Source organism: Cyanistes caeruleus, chromosome 5 (assembly GCF_971803275.1).
Source record: "Cyanistes caeruleus chromosome 5, bCyaCae1.hap1.1, whole genome shotgun sequence".
NCBI classification, from domain to species: domain Eukaryota; kingdom Metazoa; phylum Chordata; class Aves; order Passeriformes; family Paridae; genus Cyanistes; species Cyanistes caeruleus.
This window is the reverse complement of record NC_141705.1, coordinates 16,029,133-16,047,100: the sequence shown is the minus strand read 5'-3', so window position 1 is coordinate 16,047,100 and position 17,968 is coordinate 16,029,133. Positions and strand designations below refer to the sequence as shown.

The 17,968-nt window shown below is 36.4% G+C and overlaps 2 protein-coding genes across 11 annotated transcripts in view; one reads left to right on the top strand and one right to left on the bottom strand.

Annotated features, from left to right (window-relative positions):
- The window catches only part of LCORL (ligand dependent nuclear receptor corepressor like), an 84,626-nt gene that overhangs the window by 65,001 nt on the left and 1,657 nt on the right, over nucleotides 1–17,968 (top strand). For 2 of the 5 annotated variants that reach the window (XM_086890182.1, XM_086890184.1), the window contains one exon: nucleotides 16,202–16,738. The exons of 1 other annotated variant lie outside the window; for it this stretch is intronic. In XM_086890182.1, coding sequence (XP_086746308.1) covers nucleotides 16,202–16,242 — 41 coding nt within the window. In that variant the 3' untranslated portion in view covers nucleotides 16,243–16,738. Of the gene's footprint in view, nucleotides 1–15,640; nucleotides 15,820–16,201; nucleotides 17,089–17,968 lie in introns of those variants that run through there. 2 more of the 5 variants (XR_015287127.1, XM_086890186.1) reach the window with 2 other exon arrangements.
- Nucleotides 6,679–17,968, bottom strand: part of NCAPG (non-SMC condensin I complex subunit G) — a 38,226-nt gene continuing 26,936 nt past the window's right edge. Inside the window, exons 23-25 of one of the 6 annotated variants that reach the window (XR_015287133.1) lie at nucleotides 12,642–12,813; nucleotides 7,417–7,574; nucleotides 6,679–6,771 (exon numbers count right to left, since the gene is read on the bottom strand). The gene's annotated coding sequence lies outside the window, so the exon portion shown is untranslated. Of the gene's footprint in view, nucleotides 6,772–6,881; nucleotides 7,575–8,955; nucleotides 9,065–12,641; nucleotides 12,814–17,968 lie in introns of those variants that run through there. The other 5 variants (XR_015287130.1, XR_015287131.1, XR_015287129.1 and 2 more) reach the window with 5 other exon arrangements.

The following is a 17,968-nucleotide window of genomic DNA, read 5'->3' as shown; positions in this document are numbered from 1 at the left end:
CAGACAGATAAGAAGTCAAGTTCTGACATTCTGAAGTCAGTCACAACTGGCTATTGACTTCAGAAGGAACAGAATTTCATTCCACTGTGTAGTTTCTCATAGTGTGAAGAGGGGTAAGCTATAAAATGTGGCAGAAATTCAGTGCATTAACATTTAGCTGGTTTTTAAAAATTCTCATTGAATTATTTCTGTTACAAGTATGTAATAATTTTGTAATTTTACAGTAAAAGATAGTATTTTGTATTTCTGAAAATTGTTCAGTCAGAGACCATTTTAGTATCCTTTCCATGCCAAATGAAATCTGCTGACTCTAAGGGGTTTGCACAGTAAATCCTTACACAACAATTTATAATGCAGAATTATTTTTGACAAGTACAATATACAGTTACTATGCTAAATACTTTGGCTTGGAGTCTTTTTAGGCTAGTGTGAAATTAAATCATTTTTTAAAGATAGGTATTTATAAATACAACTGTGATCTCAGAAAGGCCATTATATTACTTAGAAAGAGGGCACATTTCTGTAATTATTTTGTCTGTTTGGTGAAGAGATCTCCTTAAACAGAAGTCTCAAGTCATTTTAAAAAAATTACTAAGGTGTGAAATCCTCACCAAGTAAAACACAGCTCCTGAAATGTGGTTGATATGACTGCCTTTGTAGAAACAATATTGTATTAGCTAACCTGTTATATTACCCAAATAAAAAAAACCTTATTCAAAATACCAGAGCAAAATCTTAGGTCCTTCTTTGTATTCTGTCTTGTAGAAAAGAATCTCCAATAATAAATGGAAAGGTTAATTTAGGTTGTAATATAAAGAATATAATGGCTCTTGTATGCTTTATTTCTTTTGTACTTCATGTGATAGATAGAACTCTTCGTATTAAGCTCATTCAGTATAACTCTGCTTTTTCCAAAGTACAGCATTTTTAACTATAGACTACTCTTCTGTATTTTAATTCATTGATCTGGGGCCAAGCTCAACTTAAATAACTTGTTTTTAAGAAGCAAACTTTGACACAAAATTGCTGTTAAAAAAAAAGAACTATAAAAGAAAAGGATAGCACATACCCATTTCTATATTGCAAATGAAGAAAGAGCTCTCTCATACTTGTAACTCATTGAGAAAATGTTACATTCCAATTATATTTATCTGTCAATGTTTTGTTTCTATGGTAATGCAAGACCTATTACTGTGATACGGTCTCATGTTAGTTCTAATTGGGACTCAATTTTATCTACCTGATAACTTTTATCCTTTAGTTTTGGATCTTCAGGAAATCTGATAACTATTTTGATATTTTACATTACTTCATTTACAGTTTTTGTTCTTTTCCCTTTACTCATGGTTTCTCATATCAGTCATTGTCTTTAGAAAGTCTATGATGGGAAGTTCATTGATAATGGAAATGTTAAAAGACAAAGAATGATGATTTGGAATTGTCTCCACACTTGTAACCCCAGATCTTTCTTAGGGGTACTATTACACTCTCAGAGGATTGTCTGATATTGGAAGGATGTCTGGTTTTGCTGTGTTGATGCAACATTGTGTACTCCCTGCACCAGCCAAGGAAATCATACAAACATTTTTAGTCTAATATAGCTACTCCCTAAAAAGAAGCAACATGATTTCTAGCTGTGCATGCATGTGACTTCAAACATAACTCCTGCATCTGGAAGTTTAATGCACATGAAAACATCATGTTTTGTTCATATGTTCTTTGGATTGTATTTTTGTTTATGTGGTATCATAAACTATATCATTGTTCTGTTGTCACGCTTGAAATGTTGCTATAGACACATTTATGGTCAGTATTTGAAATTTTTCTTCAACTTTTGCGGATCTTGCGGTCTTACCAAATGTTCTTCAAAGAGAGAGATGCTGTGATGCTGTTTTATTGTGAAACATTGTGGCAGGTGGGCAGAATGTTGTAACCAAATTTTTATGTACACTTGGTTTTCATTAGCATGTGCAAGCAGGAATAAACAATTGAATTCTTACAGGTCAAGGTAGTGTCCAGCAACCAGAATTAGTCATGCATTCATTGCAACAACAGAAAAGAGTTTTTCGTTTTTTCTCATTGCCTGTTGAATTCAAGATAAGGTGGCTGGTAGATACAAGGGTCCATTTGATGTTTGTTGCTACTTCTGAACTGTTGTTTCCCCAATGCATTTGATGTGTTGAGGGCAGTTCCCTTTTACTCTAAATCCATCTTCTGGCAATTTTAATTTCTTCAGCAAGACTGAAACACTGTTATTCTCCGTTGTGCAAAGAAAATTACATAAGCACGTTTTTAGGAAAGCATTTGTTTTCTTTTCACAAGAGTAGTTCACTGGTAACACTGAAGGTCACATTCACATGCTTTGGACTTGGGCAAAAGGTTTCAAGAAAGCCAAGCTAAAACACAAAAAATTATTAATCCAATGATAAAACTGGCACATGTGAAATACTCCATTTTATGATCTTAAAATGTACTGAATATTTTAAAAATCTGCTTCAGAGGGTGTGGACTTCATACAGATGGAAAAGAGACTGTGAACCTTCTACAGTAGCAGGCAGAGCTGACATCACAGACCTGTGCACTTGCCCTTCATATCAGGGTGGGAGTTTGCATACAAAAACTTCTAAAAATCAATTTCTATCACTTAAAGTTAAGATATTTTAATCTAACATGAACTTTTTAATTCTTGCCCTTATATTTTGACTTTTCTTCAAGTAGTCTGGAGTTTTAGAACAGATCTGTTGGATTTGTTGGCAGAGAATGTGACTTTTCAATTTAAATTTTTTATTATGTTTGAATATGTTTTTTAAATTCCACCTTAACGAAAGCAAGTTAGTGCAGTACTTGAAAGCAGAATTTGCTAATTTTTGTGGTCATTTCAAAGTTGGCTGGAAGAGTGAAGAATCATAACTATGAAAAGTTTGGTGCTGTGAGTCTAATTGGTCTTTTCATTGTGTACATAAAATAACATCTCTATTAGTATTACAGACAAACACTTTCTTAAACTTAACTTCCAGTACTATGAGTTTGCTAAAAATTGGAAGGGAAAATTTTGTGAATTCTTTTTTACACATCTGTGTTAGTATGGCTTTAATATTCAGTAATGTTGCTTATTTGTCTCATCATAATGCAATCTAGTAATGATAAAGCTACAAATGGGAATCACTTCCCTACTAGTGTGAATGACCTAGTGACAAAGAAGATTTGTTTTAGCAGGTTGTTCAGCTTTCATGAAGGACCACATTCTATAACCCTAATGAGCTACAAATTTAAAATACTATATTAGGAAAAGTGCAGAGGACACATAGTGTGACAGTTATTAAATCTGTTGATTTTAAGAAGGCTCTTTTCACAAAGGCTTTTCATCAGAGGGTTACTTGGCTCTAAAATATGTTTCACCTATGACGTAGAGTAAGCAGATAGAAATTTTCATACCTGCAGTTGCCAGACAGGAAATTACCTTTTCACAGGCAGACATAAACCAAAGAGCATTAATAGAAATACAAGAAGAATATGAAATGAATGACTGTTCTCAGTAAGTGGGCCATTTTTAATGCAGAAGTGTAAAAGCAGAAAGGTACACTTGATATATAATCGACTATATATGTGTAATAAATCCTTACTCATTTAATGAACTTAATTGTCTCTGCCTCATTCCCCACAATGCAACAGCAGCAGCTCCCATGCCACAATCTAATGCTCCATTTTGTTTTACACTCTGGAATTCTACTTCCAAAATTACATACTCTTCTTTCCTCTTCTTTTTCTCACATCATTTGATCTAGTATGGGTTTGTGTAGGTTTTGGGTGCTGTTTAGTTTTAAACTGCAGTTATTTGCACATTGTCTTCGAGAATGCTGTTACTCATCCTCTTTTGAGGGTTCTGAGCTAAGGAGTTTTACTCTTGCTTCTTTGACTAATGGACTTTTTTTAAGAACTTGGCTCTGAGGTCTTCAAATTTCTTTACCTGCTAGGATATGTAGTTTTCTGTAGTTTAGTGCCATGATCATTAAGCCTTTCTGTAGATATATATACCCAGTTTTATACCAAAGCTGGGGCGCTTTTTTCATAATTTTATTCAGTATTGTTTTGCTATCTGTGTTCAATTTTATATCTTCAAAAACTGAGAAACTCATGGTCATGTTTTCCTATTTGTCCTTGGTCCTGAGGAAATGACTAGATTTTTCAGCTTTGTTTAGGGAACTGGTAATACTAAATAAATTTAGACAAATTTCTGTCTTTCTTCGTAAGCCTTTTTTTTAAAAGAGAAAATAGCAGTTTTCCAAGGCCTGCACAGTGCTTTTAAAAATCTGACAAGAACACATCCTTTTTGAAATCCTCTCTTCTGTTGAGAGTTTATGGCCTTAAAGCAGATCCTCTGTTGCTGTTAGATAGAAAAGGAGGGAGGTCAATCAACAGAGCCTGTGAAGATGTAACCTGTAAATTACATATTTATTTAGTCTGACCATGACCAGAGCAGTTTAATTTTCCTGAGACAATTCCACATTTTGGTGTTGAAAATAGTTCAAGAGAGATGCTTTAATTCATAGAGGCCTGTGTACTGTACCTTAGTTTGTGTTTCTCAATTGTTTATATGCTAAAGCTAGTGCTGCTTTTTTACTTGTACCACATCTTTGTAAAGTGTCTTATACTGGAATCTTCAGTTAATTACATTCAAAAAGTGCAGATTCCGGTTCCAGAATCGAGGGGGGAAATTTAAAATGGTGTGAAATGACTTCATTGTTGTTTGCATGTACTCTTGGGTAGATTTTCCTTTCCTAATTCATCTTTTACTCATCAAAGGATAGTTTTAGTCTGACCTTTGATGGTTTGAAATACTTTTCAGATTTTTAAGCCAAATATAATGCCACATTTATTCACTGTTCATCCTTTTGCTTGCTGTGTCCTTTAATTTTGCTATAATTGCATAGTTGTGCCTTAAAGATATTGTTTAAACGACCTTTGAGACTAATAGAAATGTTTTTGTTATTTGGTAACTGGATATTAATTTAATACAAATAGTATTTTTGCCATATTTTAAGAATGGTATTTCTTTTTTGAAAGCCTTTTTCTCTCCAGTGTTTCCTGTGGTCAACATGGAAAAGAAAGGCTCTCTAAAATGTCCTTGAATCTTGAATGTCACTGATAATGCTGTGTCTCTGAAAGCTGTTGACAACCTTCAGGTTCTAATTAAGACAGATTTTTTTACAGTGATCAACAACTAATTAGATGGATGTGTTTGAAAGGTAATTGCTGTATAGGAGAAGCTTCATATTTTGAGAGCAGCATTTTGGCAATATTGCCATGCATACCCCAAAACAGCGACACAGCTTGGCAGGTTTGCCCTTGGTGGCAACCAGGGCAGTGTTGTGCTTCCTGTGCTCAGTGTCATGTCAAACATAATGACAGTCCTGGGTGTGTGATCTGGATAAAGAAAGTTTATCATTAGCCATGTTTACTTCATAGTTATTTAAAGATTTTATCAGACATCTTGAAAGAAATCAGAGGAAAACGTTTGGAAATCAGAATTATGGGTTTTACCAAATACAATTATATAGAGATGTGTGATTTATAGACCTGTACCTGAATATATTTGTATAGGGATATGTGCTACCTGTGGACCTTTCTAAGGTATGATTTTAAGAAAAAATCACTTTTTTGAAAATCTGCAAATAGGACCTCGATTGAGATGCCAATTGGGAAGTTATTTGGAATTTTTTTACTTTGTTGCTCACAAGGGTTTTTTTAATAATGCTTTATAAAAAACTAGAAAAGTGAATCTTATTTCACTGCTAGTCAAATAAAAGATTGAAATTTTTGTAACTGAGTAATAATTAATATGTACTCCACAATCCTAACCAGGTTAGGACTCAATGTTTTGATTGGTTGCAGTGTCACTTGATAAAATAATGCTGTTCTTGAGATAAATCTCTCTCCATCGTCTCCTTTCAATTCATGAGGTATCATCTTGAAATCCATCTATGAAAACCACAGTTTTCATATCTCCTCCATCTGCTATTTATTTTTGTTCTCAACAGGCTGGCTTATTTTCTCATCTAAATGTTCACTTTATATTTCATTCTCAGTGTGTGATTTTTCATGAACTTTTTTTTGTTAATAACTTAATAAATCAGATTATCTATGTTTTCCCTGCAGTTTTGTACCTTTTTCTAGAAAGGTGTGCACACTTTTTCAAGGGGGGTGATGATCCCAATTGGGATGTCAAGTCATGGCACATCATCTCTGCTCCTGTAGTGAAAATTGTACCTTTGCTATTGGCTGTCTCTTCCCGTGTTGGCTGTCCCGCTGCTTTTTGCATTTCAATACACTTATTTGTAATGTTGCAGCAGTAGAGCACTGACGTGTGCTTCATCTGTGTGCCATGAAAGCTGCCTGTACCTTTGTCCCAGAAGTGTCTGTCCTGCACTGGTGCAGCTCTGGAGTCCTGCTGAGCTGTGGTTCATTTCACAACATTGGTGTTACCCATTTTGTTTATTCCACAGCCACAGCTCAGACCAGCCAGCCCATTACACTGGATATTCCACATTTCTCTGCATCCTGCCTTTATACTTTGCTCGCCTTTAGTACCAAACTGTAACTGATTCTCAGATCATGCATCAGCTTTCCTTTTATCCCAAGCTGTGTGTTTGTGAGTGCCAAAGGATATTCTGCAGAAGAGCAAGTGCAGTCCAGTTTTATTCCTGTTTTGATATTTTACTGCATGTTTCTCACTATGTACTTTGGCTGGTCCATTCTGTCTGGTCCATACACCTGCCAAGAGATTTTTAATGCCATGAGCAAAATGTCAGCTTGTGTCACAGATGTCTTCAAATCCAGGTAGGGAAAACTTTTTAGAAAAAGCCATAACAGATTTTTAATCCTTTTTTTTTTGTATTGAAGACACATAAATTTAATTTTTTTCCTACAGTGTAAGGATGTGTCTTTTCCAAGGTCAAGATATTTAAACAGATTGCATCTTCCTATCTCTATGATTTTGGGTCAACAGCTCTGGATGTTTTACAACTCTGGACAAGTTACAGTTTCTGCTGCCACATTCATGGCAAATTGCACATTCTGTTCTTGTGGGACAGGTCAAGCAATTTTTGTTTCTTTGCATTTTTTCATAACTGAAAGGGGACCGTTTTCTTATGCTGATTCCTCATGTTCCAGACATCAGTAAAGGCTGTTTAGATTATTCTTCAGTTTCTTTGGAGTATAAATAATGGTATCTCTTGCTGTGTCAAGGGGATGTAAACCTTTAGTGAGAAACTTCATGATTTGGGGAGGCAATGTGCCTTTTTCTGTATTCTTTTCTTTGGTTTCATCAATCTGACTAGATTTTACTATTTGATCTGTCTTTTCAACAGCAGAAACTCACCTGACTTATGTCTGCTTTCACCTTTATTGGTTCCTTACCACAAATTAACTTTAGGCAGGAGTTTCACACTTTCTTTCACAGGGAGCTGTGCCACTCCCCTGCTCTCCATCCTCCACTTACTGCCACATGCTCCTTTCTGTCTCTGCTTCTGGGCATCCGTAAGAGGAATCTGCTTCTGTCTTCTCTCATGGCTTATCTGTAAGTAGGGCAGATATCTTGACTGCAGCTCTTTCTTCAGTGAAGATCAACTTTAAACCTGCTTTTCTTACTTCATGCATACCAGTAGAAATGGCCTTAAAATTAACTTAGGAGGTAAAATACTTTCAAAAGTGTAAGTCTGAATTTCTGCTTGGTTTGGGATGTTTTATATCAGTTGTCAAGCAATCAGTGAGTAATGGGACTACAATCAAGTTTTTCCAAGTAGATCTTATGTAGGTATTCTTATTCTTTGTCTTCATTTTTAGCTCAGGGTAGAGTATTTCTAAATTATGATTCTGCTAGGAATTAGAATAATGAGGCTTTCACATTTCTTATTAAAATACATGCATACATGAAAATTAAGATGTTCAGGGAAGTCAGTCTTTTCAGATGGATCTTGTCACAAGTTCCTGTTACCTAAGGTGTGGATTTCACAAATACTCAGAGATTATACTTGATATTTTACTGACACAGGCCTGCCCTCAAAGCTGTCTTATTTCAAACTATTGAAATCTTGGTCCAAACAATAGATTATTTCCCTGTACATGAAATGGAAACCTAGCTGGAAAAAATCTTGTCTAGAGGCTGTAATGATTTAAATATTTTTCTTTAAATCCTTATTCTTGAATTGTGCTCTCTTGCCTATGTGTAAATTCTTTTCTTTTGAATGCAGGGTAAATTTTAGGGGGAAAAAAACCTACTTAAAATTAGTCTTCAGTCTTTTTTGGGGGTACTTGGTATAATTTTCGAAACATTCAATAACAATAATTATTTTTAAAAATTAAGAAAATTATTTGCAATGCAAGTAAATATTTAAGGGCTGTACTTAAGGTATCCATTTTTAAAATTTGGTGGTTTGTTGTTACCTGTGTGTTTGAATAAATTCTCTTGTGTACCATATTTGTTGCTGACATTTCCTATTTATCAGTTTACTACTTACAGCTGGTTTTAAATTACATTTAAGTAGTAGAAATCTCAGAAAAGGAAATTACTTATTTGCAAATTGCTGTTTGACCTTCCTTAATTCAGAAGTCTGGTGGGTTTTAAACTACCCAGGGACTGTCTCATCGTATTTCTGAGGTGATCTCTCTCCATAACATAATTGCATTTGTAATGTCAAAAAACTATTATGGATCAGACATTAGAGCTCAAATGACAGGACTTCCATAGCTGTATTCATCACTTCTCTGAGATGGAGGCATTGGGCTTCCTCAGAACAGCCTGAACCAGCAGCACACATTGTTCTGAACCTCCAGCCTTCGCCTTATTGCCTCATTCAAAACCATTTTTAATTATGATTAGGTAGAAAAAAAATAGCAAAAGCTTTTCTTCTGTTATAGTATGTTTGTAAGTCAAATACAGGTCATCTGCACAACAGGTGTGTAGGGTTTTTATTTATTTGCATACTGCTAACTTCTAGTAATAACTAGAAATTAGTTTTCTTTCAGGGAACTGATGATCAGAGGAAGGCTTGTTTCATGGTGGTGCCTAGAAGGAAACAATTCATTATGTTCATCATCAAATTAACGATGATGCCTTTCAACTGTTAGAATCCTAGCTGCTTTTTTGGTACCAAGATCTTTTAAGACAGTATGCTATAGACAGTTTGAGATCATAGGATTATTTCTTCTCTTTAACAGATTATGTACTATCATCACTAGTAAATTACGCCCTAAAATTTTATGACTTCTTCATGCCAACTTCAGTGACAGCTTACATTAATATTCTACTTCCTTGTTCTTGAAGAACCTTGTGCTTCTGTGGACTGTTAAAGAGTAATACCACAAAAACATGGTGATTCTTGTCAAAAAGATCACTGTTCTACATAACTTTCTCAGTCAGGCAGCTTTAAATAATTATAACTCAAAAAGGGAGAAGGAATGCTGTTGCTATTTAAACTTGTTAACATACATTCATGTCTGCCCTGTATTTTCGGGAGCCATTAGAATGGAGCTCTGTACTTCCATGGCTGTGCAAGACTGATTAGTTTATTTTTTAAAAGAGTATTGGTTCCCAAATTCTTCAGTGAAATTGCAATTTAAACCTTTTATGTTGCCTATGATCTGTTGTGTATAATTTTCTGAGGCTGACTGGTTTTGGGGAGAAAGTTATTTCTTTGATTGCACTCTGAAACTGTTGCCATCCATCCCACGTGCCAAATGTTTACCTGAGAATGTCACCACCTGCTGTTCAGTGTTACTGGTGTGCTGTGGTCTTTGAAGATGAAGTACTAATGATCAGTACTGCTATATAATTTTGTCTCTGGGCAAGTTAAAGTTTGAACAGTGTGTGTATATCTCAATATATAGATTCTGAAAAAAGCTACCAGTAAGTAATGCTCTTTCACTGACAGGCCAAGAGTGCTCACAAATTCCTAGTTGCCACTTCTAGCTATCTTTCTCATATAAATTTTGTATGTATTTCACTCATATTTCTTTTTTTTTTTTCTCAAACCAAGTAAACAATTCTAAGTCAGTCTGAAGAGCAAAATAAACTTTCCACCATAATTTTGGTCTGGGATTATGGCTGGTTCTGACTTCTCACCCTGTCTTTTTATCTCCATTCAGTTCATGTCCTTTCTTAGTATTCTGTACTATTTGTCTTAGCACTCCAGCTGTGTTAAACTCAGCTCTTATATCTAACTTTTAAAACATCCTGAATATTGCTTATCTCCCCATCTTGCTTCAATTGATTTCCAGGGCATTACTTTCTCTCTCTGATTCACAATTGAAATTCCATCCGCACAGCTGAAATATGTTATTTCATATTACAATGAGAATCCAGTTGGTAAATGGAAATGAGACATTAAAATTAAAATTTTCCTTTGTAGATTTCTTTGCTGCTGGGTTCTGCCATCGTGGAAAAAATGAATTTAAATTTTAGAGATACTCTGTCAGACTGTGCATGCTTGGTTTACTTTCTTTTCAATATATACTACATTATCAAATCAGTCTCTGTTGGAAATCATACTGAGGCTGCTGTAGTCATTCTAGATTTTAGCCTAGTGTATTCTACTAGTTCCTTTCTTGAAAAATTGTTTGAGTAGAGTTTGTATAGAGAACATTTTTTAAATTCTGCTGAAGTTTTACTGTTTCTACTCAGTGTTTTTGAAACCTTTCTGTAAAAGCCTTGAGTCTGTGCTGTGTGTCACAGATGCTCTTATGCTTTTCAAGCTACCAGTCTGCAGTCACTGCTGGCAGTGTTTAACAAGTGCAGTTTGCAGTCAGACAGGAGGGTAAGAGCCAGTTTGACCTTGCTCCCAAATAGTGGGGAAGGAGATGTTTTTATCTGTAGTGTTGCAAAAGACTTAGAGAAACACAGCCCTACAGTGATTCTTTCATAGCTGTTCTACAGTGCACGAGCACGCAGTGTCGATGGTAATCTCTGAAGGGAAATGCTGAGGACTGACCTAACAGATAAGAGACATTTTTACCCATTCCTACTTTTTCTTTCTCCTACTTTTTTTTCAACATGTTGTGACAGATTAACTCAGCAAATATATGGACTTGATCTAGCCAGATTTTTTTAAAACTTTCATTCCATACAACAACAGGTGTCATATATCCTGTTTTTTCCAGAAGAACATGGCTCCAAACTGCAGAGAAAATAAGCAGTTCAAAGAATATTCTTTTCCTTTTGTGCTTGGCAGCCTCAACTTGTCTGGTGTTGCTCTCCCATCTTGCTATTAAAAATCAGTATTTCCAATAATATAATGATGATTTGGGTAAAACTAAAGAAATAAATGTGAATTTTCAGAAAAAAATAATTGTATTCAGGCAGTTTTTACAGGAAGTGTGGAAAAGAACAAGGTTTTCTTTAGCTCTTAGGAGCGTGGGGAGGCCACTCATTACTTCTGTAGAAGGTTGAATTAAAACCTTTCTATTGATTCCTTTTTATTTAATGATATGAGGAAATTTTTTGTGGGAGAGATGATCCCTTTAGGCCCCAGCAGGCCTGGAAACTTAGCTACACGCAGGGTTCTCTGCTTAGCCAAGGAGACCAGCGAGGACCTGACAGTTCATTGATGTTACTCTGATCTGGCTGCTGAGATGAGTCAGAATAACACAGAAAAACACCAACAATCCCTCCTTTCTGCAGCAGTGTTGAAAGATGGTAAATTCAGAGGTGATTCAGTAGTGGTGATAGGAGAGCTGGGAGTTACAACACACACAAAACCATCCTGAAGTCCTCACTGGCTGTTCAGACCCACTGGTTTGGTGTGCAGCAGCTTCCAAAGCAAGCCCAGAGCACGTGAGGGCGTTCCCAGCTTGCGCTGACCCAGCAGTGTGTCCTGTCACCATGCACAGCGTGGTGTGCCCATGTCCTCAGTGCCACACCTGCCACCCTTGTGTTTCACATGGCTCTGGGAAGAGTCAAACCTCTCTGAGACTGAACAGACCCCTTGCACAGAGCCATGGCAGAGCACCTGCTGAGGGGATGCTGAATGTGGCTCCTCAAGGCACTTTTTCAGACTGCTCATTTCAGATCAAAAAGTATAGGCATGTTTCCATATCCCTTTTTTTGTTCTTTACTTTCTAAGAAGAGACAACAATTATATGGATCAATTATTATAAATGGTGAAATAGAAAATTTTTTCAATTAAGCAGTAAACATGTTACCTGCACTTCAGGACTGTTTAGAGAAAAGGGCTAGGAGAGGGTAGTGTAATTAAAGATGAAGAAAAAATACTCAATTTTCAAGAAATCTCACTAATTTGTCATACAAATTGTGCAAAAAAATGAAGATGGTTTTCATCTTTTTCACTGGAATTTTAGCACTGATGTCCTGTCTTCAAATTCCCTAGTGGAAACAGAGCTATTGGATATGCTGTGGCTGGAGTTTATGTTCCATGTCACAGAAGCACCTGTAGCTGACTTACACAAATCATGTGCACAGAAACTGATTAACTGAGTCAGTCCCAAGTGAATAAAAACAAAACAGATGATAATTGCTGGAATGGTAAACACATGGCATCAGAATTGGAAATTGTAACCTTTTTAGAGAGCATTATTTAAGGTTAGTATATGCCTGTTGTCTAGGAAATTTAAAAGGAACTCCATCTTACTGGTGTGAGTGTTGGTAGTGCAGAGCTCCAGGGGGCTGTGGATATTCTTCCAGGCTCTCCTGAAATAGGCTCCATGGCTTCTGGGACCAGCAGGCTGTACTCAGAATTCCAAACAGGAGGGTTGCTGTGTGTAACATCTTCTTTTGCTAGGAATGCTTAACACACTGTGCAGCTTGTGCAAGTAGAGTGGAATAAAATTTAGAGTAGAATCTGTTGATGGATTTGACTAGAGAAATCCAACTGCTTCTGTTTAATTTTGCGCCTTTAATTACATTCTCTGATTTAGAAATATTTAAATACACCAATTTTTTTACCTTATTACATCAAAAGTTGGAAAATAAATCACTACAGGTAAATGAATGAAAAGCAAGATAAAAGACTAGGTTTTTCTCAGTTAACAAACACATTAATTGAGATCTTGAACTATATTATTTTCCACTTTATTTTTATCAAGGTAAAATTTTCTAAAATACTTAAAATTTTGTGTTGATGTTACCCATACCAAGGAACTGGGGGAAAAATTTAACATTTTTCTATTCCTGTTTTATGCATTAATTTAAAAAGCAAAATCTTGAGTTTCCTAGAGTTCTTCCCTTGAGAGGTAAATAGATCGCCACATAACATGTATTATCCAGCTCTAGTTTTGCAAATTCAGTCCAGCTTACTGCACCTTGTACAGAAACCTGTATAAAACTAAAAGATGCCGAGTAGGACAATCCCTGACAGAGCTGAGTCCTTGGAAAGGGCTGTTTGGTACTATAGCAGCACTCAGCATTTCCATTTGTAGTCCAAGAAAATGGGAAGGAATGATGGTCACACCAAATCCTAGGATACACTGTTAGCAGCAACAGTGTAGTTTGGAAAGTGGCCCTTACCAGCTGGGTACAACTCCTAGTTGATCTACAGAAGGAACGTACCAGGGCGTACAAAGAGCCCAAACCTTTGGCTTTTTCTGTCTGGCACTTGCCCAGCATTCAACACAGTTTATCTACTGCTTTGTCTACTGCTACATTTCTACAGTAGAAATGCTAGGTCTTAAAGCACTTTGCAGGTATATGCTATTTCAGAGTTTGCAATTTCTTGGCTCCCAAGGCATTTATGTTCCTTTCATATAGCAACCACCACCACCAAAACAAAAAAAAGCCAAAAAACAAAACAAACAAAGTAAAAAAAATAAAAAAAGCCACAAAACCCAAACCCATGACAACTCAAAAAAAAACCAAACCAAAATATTCCTACCCTATCATTCATTTAGCTGCTGGGTAGTTGTTACAAGTCATATTTTGCTACCTGGCCATGCCTGAAAAGCACAAAATCAGTAGGGGTGAGGAACTGCAGAAGTCACTTTTAACAACTTCTCCCATATGCACTTAATCTCATAGTCATAAGGAAAACCTTTGACTTTCTGAGGGCAAAGATCCAAGTCTGAAGAGGTTGTAAAGAAGAAAAAGTAACCTTGCTGACTGAAGTCCTGCCCATCATCTACACCTACACCCTGTTCCTGCAGGAAGGAAAGATCAGGGCAACCAGAGGAAAAGGGTAAAAGCCAAAACGAAACAAAATATGGAGGCTGAATAATGACACAAGGAAATGCAGAGCATGGAAGCAGTGCACCAGTTTGGAGGGTTGGGAACTATGAATAAATGAGAAATTTCTGTTTTACTGCCATGTCAGAAAGGTAAACAGCATTGAGGGGTGCTTAAATTAAAATGTGAAAGCTGATGTCTAAGCTCTTTCCCTTTTGCTGTGACAGGAAATGTTTCAAAGTCAGTCACTGATATTTGAATAACACAAGCCAATGTCAGTCCTACACTGACTATCCTCAGCTACTCTTTGCGCCCCTGTGAGCGCTACACTACAGCACATTCAATCCTCCAGAATGTGCACCTGAGTTGTGATGAACCTGCTTTTCTCAAATGCAGCAAGTAAAAGCCATTTTTGCTGCTTAAATACCCCTTTGATAGGAAACTGTTCAGATAGGTTTTATCATGGCGATTACCTCCTATTCTTAATTATAGTACTTAGAACATTATTTTTAGTACCTCAGAAATATTTTCAACTTTGTATCATTCTTGAAATTCTCAAAAACTTTGAAAAGGATGCTGAGAAACAATGTATCACACATGGGGACAAATCACTGCAGCAGGTAGACAGTAAAATAAAAGGGATGAAGAGGTTTGAAATGAGGATTGACATTGTCTTCTGAGTGTTTTATATCTTAAAGAACTTCTGAGTGCTTTGTATATTAAGACAGATTTTTTGATGATGAGGATGGTGAAACACTGAAGGAGGTTTTTCCAGACAGATGCTGGATGTCCTCCTATCCCTGTAAACATTAAGGATCGGTATGGATGGGGCTCTGAGCAACTTGATCTAGTTGAAGATGTCCCTGCTCATTGCAGGGGGGTTGGAGTAGATGACCTTTAAAGCTGTCTTCCAACCCAAACTGTTTGATGATTCAATCCACACATCTGTCTTAGTCTGCTTAGTGTCCCCCACAAAGGACTGGGTTTCTTTCCCTTCTTGTATTACTTTTTTCCCTAGATTTAAAACAAAATACTTTCTATATGTGAGTCCTTCCATGGCTGCACTAAATTAATATTGTCAGCAATAAAAATAAGACTTTTGCCCAGTTCCTGCTCTGTGCCTTTACGGTAATCAGCTGGAGATGGTTTAAGCAAGGCCAGCTGTTACTGCACCTCCTGCTAAGGAACAGGACCAGAGGAGACTGACCTGGGACGGGTGCTGCCAATGGACAGGGCCTCAGCCATCCCCACACAGACAAGCCCAATCTGCTTCACACCACAGCACAGTCGGGTTCTAATCTTGGTGTTTCTGGAAAATAGTGCACTAAAACAACAACAAAAATCCACAACAGAATACAGGATCTGCCACCACCTCATCTTGCCTCTTAGCAGCTTGTTTGCAGGGCAAGAGGAAAGTGTACTAAACTTTTTCTCATTTTTTTCCCTCTCCTACCCCCACTTTTTTTCTCACAGCACGCTACAAGTGAAAGTCTCGGAGCCGCAGAATTCAATAGACATGAACACAGAAAATGAACATTTGAAGTCCATAAAGATGTGCCTTAATCAGCCCACTGAGTGGAATCTGAGTTTTTCAGCAGCATCTCTCGCCAGCTGTAAAGTTTTTAACCAAAATCTCAAAACTGATGAGAACAAATAGATTGCAGCTGTTCTTGCACTATTATTTTGTACATTGTTCCTGATTTTTTTTCTGCTAAATAATAAGCATTTATTACATTGATCTTGAAATGATCTTGTGTGATTTGGCTTTATATACTATTAGCATTATTCAGTTTGATGTACTTTTTCTTTTCTAAATATGAAGTTTCACATCTGACCATGAAATTCTTGCATATACAAATTTATATCAGAATCGGATGTTCCCCTTTAATAGTATTGTGATTTTTCTATGTTCTTTAAATTCAACTATGGTTTCCCAATTTTATTTTTGTGCACGAAAGTTAATATATTATGTAATTTGTGGCATAGGTCACCATGTAAAGATTTATGGTAATAATTCAAACCAATCTGTAATAGGTGGAGACCGACTACCTCGAAGCAAAGCAGTACAAAGGTAAATTATCTGAGGAGATCTCCTTCACCAACGGATTGAATTGTATGGAAGCACCAGTTTGTTTCTGCAGTACGCTTTCATCTTCACTTACATTGAGGACTTCTGTGTGACAGTGTTTAATGACCCTAATGTCTAAAAGAAAGACCAAGCCTGCTGGAGAATCTCGTGAAAGATTGTCATTCAACAAATCTGTATCTGCACTTTTTGAGGTTTCTGCTAAATGGTCTTTCTTCCCCCTTTGTTTTTATGAATTTATGCCTGCCACCAATTAAAATGGATGTAAATGTTCTTCCTATTTCATTTTTTTCCATGTACTTTGGAAATTCAATGTAAAATCAAAATTTTATCTCTACTCAAAGAAGTAGTAAATGGTTGTAGCTGACTACATTGTAGACATTCCATGCTTAAATGATCTTAGCAAGGTTCATGTACTTCATTCATCGAATCTTTATTATTAATAGAGCTATAACAAAAGTGTTAGAATAAAACCATATAATATACTTCTCTTTTCTGGAGTCATACATTCAGTAGCTAGAGTAGAGGTTTCTTAATTCATGATGAGTTGTCTGTCCTTTACTTGACAAGAACTTTCCAGAAGGAAATTTCCTTGGAAGACAATGTATTTTATAAAACAAAGGTTTTAAGGATTCACCTTACAAAAATAAAGATGCACTTCCTCTTTACAGAGGTTTGTTGGTTTGCAGGTGCAGCCCAGTAACTGAAATAGAGATTGTTATGAATTCTGGTGTCACAAGATCCCAAGAAGGTATTGAGTCATTGAAGCATTGGACATGATTAAAAGTGCAGAATGTGATTAAAATAATAAATATTCATCATGTTTTGAGCTGTTTAGGAGGTCTTTATGTATCCTAACTGTTACAGGCACCGTGGATTCTGTGGGTCAAGAAAGACAAAAGGAGAATTAAACTTCTCAGGGGAGAGGAACTGAAGTTGACTTCTGTGGAGCCCTAGCAAAGCAAAAGGATCAGTAAGGAGTCAGGCGGGAGAACATAGGAGTCTTACAAGCACTGGAGCAAATGCAGCTGGAATTGTTTGTGTGCCCGTGGGAGGACATGCCACATGGACTTTTCTGAATTCAAAGACACAGTAAATACCAGAACCTCACTGGTTTGAACATGTCTTCCTCAGCTCCAAGCAGAAGCCTTTTTGTTAACAACTATTAATTATTATTATTCCTTTGAGTTGTAGTTGGCTGCTGACTTGAGAGTTTTCAGGCATAACCCAAGCTCACTAGCCCCTGCTGCTGTCCTTCAGCCTGGAGAGAACCAGCCTAAGGCTGGTTGTCAAGAGAAGCTGTTTTAGTGCATAGGCTGAAGAGGCTGAATACACAAGCAAACAGGAATCACAAAATTTGTTTTAAGAAACAAAAACTAGTGTCAAACTAGTCAAACCAAAATTTGATGAGTGACCACTGCTATTTCACCATTACTTAATAGGCAGTGAAGTTTAGGTCTAGTTCATGTTTGACACTGTTGTGTTTAGCCAGCAAAAAGAGGAAGGACACAGTAATTGGTCCAGAGCAACAAAGAGGCTGTTTTTAAATAAATTAAAGTATTTTAAGGATTAAAATTTTATTCCTTAATTAAGCAGCTGAGAAGTTAGGTACTTTCAACACATAGAATTAAAGTAAAAACCAGAATTATTTTAGGTAGAAGGAGTAATGCATACCAAGCAAAGATTTTTTTCACTGCAAGAATGATGATTCCAGG